The sequence below is a fragment of the Solea senegalensis genome, unplaced genomic scaffold, assembly GCF_019176455.1.
Source record: "Solea senegalensis isolate Sse05_10M unplaced genomic scaffold, IFAPA_SoseM_1 scf7180000016681, whole genome shotgun sequence".
Classification (NCBI taxonomy): domain Eukaryota; kingdom Metazoa; phylum Chordata; class Actinopteri; order Pleuronectiformes; family Soleidae; genus Solea; species Solea senegalensis.
Window position 1 is genome coordinate 540 of NW_025321953.1, and position 6,531 is coordinate 7,070.

Here is a 6,531-nt window from a genome sequence, read left to right on the forward strand (position 1 = left end):
ATGATGTCATCTGTAAATAATCATCTCTGAGTCACATCTTTATAAAAACATATAAATGAGCTATTAATGAAAGACAACACATTTAAAAGATGTGGCTGATATTACGAATATTATTAATTATTTTACTATTATTATACTTGTCATTATTATTATTATTATTATTATTTTATTGTTTTCATTATTATCGTTATTATCATCATTATTATTATTATTACCATTTATCATTAGTATTATCATTAGTATTATTTTCATTATCATCATTATCATTATTATTATTTAATTATTTTCATTATTATCGTTTTTATTATTATTATCATTATCATTCATATCATTATCATTATTATTATTATAATTAATATTATTATTTAATTATTATCATCATTATTGTTATTATTATTATCATTATCATTAATATCATTAATATTATTATCATTAATATTATTATTATTATTATTATTATTTAATTATTATTATTATTATTATCATTCATATTATTATCATTATCATTATTATCATTATCATTATCATTATCATTAATATTATTATTATTATTATTATTATTATTTAATTATTATCATTATTATTATTATCATAGTAACAATACAAGTAACAGTTCAGTCCGGTCTTTATGAATAATTAATGAAAACTAAATATGATCTTTTCCTGAATGAGTGTGAGTGTGTGTGTGTGTGTTCATATAAAACCATTTATCTTTTTATCACTTTTTTTTATTATATAAATAAAAACACAGTAAAATTAAAACTAAATAACAATAATCAAAAGGTGGAAACGCAGGCGTGTTTTATTTTCTCTTTATTTTACCAACATCATTTTTGCATTTCACACAAAAACTGGAATTCAGGTTGAATAAAGCGTCACTTTCTCACATTAGTAAAATCTTAATTCTGAAAAACACAGGAAAGTGGATTAAAATGTGATATAAATATAAAAATCTTATTTTCTCATTACACACGAGAACAGTTCAACATTTAACAAACAATAAAGAAATGAAGCGATGATCATATTTATGCTAAACTATCGTCAGACTTTTCAAAATAAAGTTTTATTTCAAAAACAAAATGAATTGTACTTGTTTTATATTGAATTCTTTATCATAATCTAATTCACTGAAGTCCAAATAAGAACAGGAGACACACGGCTGACGACTGCATCTGAAAATAAAGTCATTTTATTGTCAATCGACTTTTAAGGGAAGAAACACTGAAATATTCTGAAATATTCTGAAATATTCCCCACGGACACAAAATAAAGCAGTTATTTATTTACACTGTAATCTTAAAATCATTTCAATATTATTACATGCACTCTGAAATATAATTATCATAATAATTATTCATGTTTTTATTGTCGTTGACATTGAAAAGCTCGTGAAGAACACGTCATTTATATGATATAAAAGACATTTACATATATTTAAATCTCCTCCGTGTTCACACGTTCATAAATAGATTCATTTTCACAGCGTGATTTCATACACAAGAAGAAGAAGGAGAAGAAGAAGAAGAAGAAGAAGAAGAAACAGGGATCAGGAGTGAAAAACAGTCTGTGTGTAAGCTCCGCCCACCTCCAGTCTGAGTCAGTTATGGGAGGTCATGTGACGTGACAGGTGATGCCGCTCCCTGAAGGACTCGTTGCAGATGGGACACTTGAGCTTCTCCTCGCGTCGGCGCTTGCACAGCGGCTCCATGGCGTACTCTTTCTTGTGGTGAGACCTCATGTGGTAAACCAAGTCCGAGGTCATCCTGAAGGAGGCGTTGCACTTGGCGCACCAGTTCTGCGCCGGCAGGCAGAGCGAGGTGAATGAGGGCGGCAGCAGCGTGAGCGCCGACGGCATCTGGAGCTGGATGGCTCCCGAGTTCTTGGGCCAGAAGGTGGTGGCGTAGACGAAGGGGTTCTGCTTGGCCATGCCGCCCGGCACTGGGCAGTTGGCGCCCAGTTCGGCGCTCTGCAGTTTGGCAGCGAGGTGGTCAGCCTGGTAGAGTCTGGAGGAGGAGATGGTGTCGCCCACCGCCGGGTGACAGTCCAGCAGCTTGGGCGGCATCACCAGCTGTGAGATCTGGGAGAAGGACGTGCGAGACGGTTGACTGAAGGCGCTCTTCCTCTCTGCGCCGCTGCCACCGCCCTGCTGGCTGACTGAGGTGAAGGCGCTGCCCATGGGCGAGGTCTGTGCCGGCTGCGTCTCGGACAGAACCTGTCGCGTGTTCAGGTGCTTCTCTGCCGGGTTGCTGCTGGGTCGACCGCCGTCTTTGTTTTCAGAGTTGGCGCTCTGGAGGTTTTTGCTGTGATGTTTTCCGTTCTTCTTGACCTCGGTGAAGGCGCTGCATTTTCCCTCCCCGGGCTCGGTGGAGCGCGGTGGAGAGAAGGACCTGCGGTTGTCGTCCAGACCGTAAACGCCTCTGTAGTTCTGAGCTGACGTCGCCAGCTCGTCTTTAGACTTGGTCTGAGTGAGGCCGGATCCTCGGCTCTCCTCCGCCTCCACCAACTTCCTCTTCCTTGAACTCTCGCTGCAGATCTCCGCCTCCTTGTCGCTGGGCGGGCTGGTCCGGTTGTTCTCCAGGTCCCGGGCCAGGTTGTGAAAGTCTGTGGAGGGTTTGTTGGTGTCCTGGTTGGCACTGAAGCCCTCGGATCGGCTCATCTTCACAGTGTTCCTGGTTGGGGTGGTGTTCGCTCGCTCGCCGCCGCCCTCTTTGCTCGACTCTTCGTCGCCACCTGTGATGTTCTGCAGTCTCTTGGTGCAACGGAACCGCAGATGGGCCAGGAACGGGAACTCGAACTGGAACTTTTGGCTGCAGTCGGGACACGAGTGGTGAGAGGAACCTGGAAGGAAATATGGGAAATTAGAGACAACCCAGTGAACATGACGTGAGACGTTAGCACGGAGCTCCTTGGAGGCCGCACTCACCTTTGGTCTTGGCTGGAGCTCTGCTGGGGCTGAGCAGCAGCAGGTCCACCAGGTCTTTGCCGTACCACACCAGCAGCTCCTCGTCCTTCTCGATGCGCCGCAGCGAGCGGTAGAAGAGTTGTCCGTTCTTCACGTACGCCTCCAGGTTCTGCTCCTCTCTGTCGCGGGCCGACTGGACGAGCCGCAGCCACATCAGACCCTCGGACGTGCTGTTTGTCGCCGACGTGTCCACCTGAGACACAAGAGGACATTTTCTTTAAAACTAAAATAATGCAAAAGAAAAACAGCGACAGCGCTCGATCTCTACACATGATCTCGTCTTTATTACATCACATTACATCTGTGTGTAAGCAATGGCATTGAGTACAATCAACCAGGGGTGGAGTCGGACTTGCGACCATGATGTCTTTTGCACACGGGGTACCGGTCTTATGGACATATGTGGACGTATGTGGACGTATATACTCACTCTGAAGACGTATGGCGCCGTGCGTTTGTCCGTGGCCTTCAGGGCGATGAAGGCGATGCTGTCGTACAGAGACGTGTGACTGAGGACACATGGACCAAAGATGGCGTTTTCAGGGACGTCACAGGTGGTGAAGACACTGGTGAAGATGTCTGTGAGACACTGCTGCACCGCCTTAGCGTCGCCATCCCATAATAACTTCTGAGAGCTTGACTCCTCCATCTTCACTGATGACGATGATGATGATGAAGCTGCAGAGACAAAGAGACACAGTCAGAGTCACAGTCAAAGACACAGACACAGACACAGAGACTCACAGACAGAGACAGAGACACAGAGACAGAGACTCAGAGACTCAGAGACCCAGAGACACAGAGACACAGAGACAGGACAGAGAGACACAGACACAGACAGAGACTTAGAAACAGAGACTCAGACACACAGACAGAGACACAGAGACACAGAGACACAGAGACTCAGAGACTCAGAGTCTCAGAGACACAGAGTCTCAGAGACACAGAGACTCAGAGACACAGAGACACAGACACAGAGACTCAGAGACAGAGACAGCAGAGATACAGAGACACAGAGACTCAGAGACACAGGACACAGAGACTCAGAGACACAGAGACACAGACTCAGAGACTCAGAGACAAAGACACACAGAGACAGAGACACAGACACAGACAGAGACTTAGAGAAACAGAGACTCAGACACACAGACAGAGACACAGGACACAGAGACACAGAGAGACAGTTCAGAGACACAGAGTCTCAGAGACACAGAGACTCAGAGACACTAAGAGACACAGAGACTCAGAGACTCAGACACACATACAGAGACTCAGAGACTCAGAGACTCAGAGACACAGAGACTCAGAGACACAGACACACAGAGACTCAGAGACACAGAGACACAAAGACTCAGAGACTCAGAGACACAGACAAAGACACACAGAGACTGAGAAACAGAGACAGTTAAACATATGTAAATGTAATTTGATAATGTTCAAATAAAATAATACATTTATATACATCATTATTGTTGTTATTTATTCTTTATTATAAATGTATGTCCGCACACGCGCAGTGTGTGTGTGTGTGTGTGTGTGTGTGTGAGAACAGCAGCTGTCGTTGTCAGTGAGCGCGCGCTCTTTTTTCCTCTCAGTTTGTAATAAATTCATGATGTGAATTCACATTCAGCTGATTATGATACACAATTATCATAATTATTATTCTTAGTTTTATTATAATAATAATTATAATAAAACTTATAATAATAATAATATCATGATTAGTGTTATTAACTGAATAAACCTTTTTGTTTTTATTATCATTAACGTTATGACGATGAAGATGATGATGATGATGATGATGATCAGGCCTCTGTCAAAGATGCGTGTGTGTGTGTCCCGCGTTTTCCCGCGGGATGATTTTATACGGATTATATATTTAGATTATATGCTGATGCTGATTAATCTAAGATTTTACTTATTATTTATTACATTTTTTAAATGATTAAATGTAATGTAGGAGTTTTTGTTTAATGAGAAGAAACAGGACAGAGGTGAATTTGCCTTTAGATCAGTGTGTGTGTGTGTGTGTGTGCGTGTGTGCGCGCGTGCAGCAGCGTATGTCACCTCATTACCATAATCCACCACTTTCCCTGTGAGACTGTGATTAAAGCAGCACCAACACTTCATTATTCCCTTTCTCTGTGTTCACACACACACACACGCACGTGCAGCCGTAAATCACCAGAGAAAGGAGTAAAAATCATTCAAAGACAAAATGAAAGAATCATGTTCACGAGTCAAATCTGAAACACGCGCAAAAAAGATGAATTTCTTCAAGAAAATAAAGTGAAACTGAAGAAAAATCTTTTTTATCTTTTCATAAATCATTTTAAATATAAACCATTTAAAATGATTTATATTTAAAATATAAATCATTTTAAATATAAACCATTTAAAATGATTTATATTTAAAATATAAATCATTTAAAATGATTTATATTTAAAATGTAAAACATTTAAAATCGTTACAATGTTTTCTGTTTATTTTAGGCCTAAAATTCTTTTTTTATTTTTATATTTATTGTTTATTTTAAATTATTTTAGGCATGAAGAGAAAAATAACTGGAACTGAAGTGAATATTAAATATAATAAAGAATAAAGAAACGTTTGGAATCATTCAGTTTGCGTTGAAATGAAAAAGCGTTTTTTTATATGATGAAGATGATGAGCACCGATCTTCATCATTGATCCTCTTTTTCTTCCTCTGATATTTTTTGTTTCATTAAAAAAACAAAGAATATATTTGTAATTTTTTTTTCAATCAGATGTGGAGTTTGTTTCCTCGCCCTGTGTGAAAGGGTGAAGAGTGAAAGAGTGAAAGAGTAAAGAGTGAGCCTTTCCTCAGCGGCGGAGAGTGCGCGTGGTCAAAAATCCGTGAAGAGCGAAACATTTTTACATCCACGAATTTTAAGAAGAAGAACATCAGATCTACGCGATCTGCGGAATCTGCGGAATCTGCGGGATCTGCGCGATCTGCGGATCTGCGGGATCTGCGGGATCTGCGGATCTGCGGGATCTGCGGGATCTGCGGGATCTTCATCCATCTGCCGAAGCTTTAATGTCCTAAAATCTGCGGGTTTAGTTCCTGAAACATCTGCATCGGTTCGGCTTTTTCTTTTCTGCAGGACGAGTTTGAGGCTGAATACGCACGCGTGCGCGCGCGCGCACACACACACACACACACACACCTGTGCAGACCTACCTGAAGCTGAAGCAGAAAGAGTGTGAAGAAGCAGCAGCAACAATAATCCAGTGATGAGTCACAAACGGAATCTTCTTCTTCTGCTGAAGATAAAAACCCTGCAGCCAGGAAACACACACACACACACACACACACACACACACAGTGAGGCCGCGTGTGTGTGTGTGGAGGTGATGGAGGTGATGAAGGTGGAGGTAGAGTCCAGCTCTGCTCCTGAGCTGCTGTCAGAACATCTCTCCTCTTCCTCAGTGTCTTCACACACTGAAGCTGCTGCTCGCGACACAGCGGCAGTGAGAGCGCGCGAGGAGAGAGAGCCTGATAAATAACGACACACACACACACACACGCGCACACACACACACA

General features: G+C 41.5%; 1 protein-coding gene across 1 annotated transcript; it reads right to left on the reverse strand.

The window, feature by feature from the left end:
* Positions 1-798: 798 nt before the first annotated feature.
* On the reverse strand, positions 799-6,288 carry prdm8b (PR domain containing 8b). The gene is made up of 4 exons (XM_044018279.1): positions 6,169-6,288; positions 3,393-3,640; positions 2,924-3,155; positions 799-2,838 (listed from the first exon to the last, which is right to left on the reverse strand). Exons 2-4 carry the CDS (start codon positions 3,609-3,611, stop codon positions 1,598-1,600), a joined length of 1,692 nt encoding a protein of 563 aa, XP_043874214.1. The 5' UTR covers positions 3,612-3,640; positions 6,169-6,288; the 3' UTR covers positions 799-1,597.
* Positions 6,289-6,531: the final 243 nt, after the last annotated feature.

What these genes read in the sequence shown, in the direction of transcription:
- prdm8b (XM_044018279.1), bottom strand. Translation starts at nt 3,611, where the DNA reads ATGGAGGAGTCAAGCTCTCAGAAGTTATTATGGGATGGCGACGCTAAG. An exon ending in CGGCGCCATACGTCTTCAGA is followed by an intron (nt 3,156 to 3,392) that starts GTGAGTATATAC and finishes CTTGTGTCTCAG; the next exon opens with GTGGACACGTCGGCGACAAA. An exon ending in AGCTCCAGCCAAGACCAAAG is followed by an intron (nt 2,839 to 2,923) that starts GTGAGTGCGGCC and finishes ATTTCCTTCCAG; the next exon opens with GTTCCTCTCACCACTCGTGT.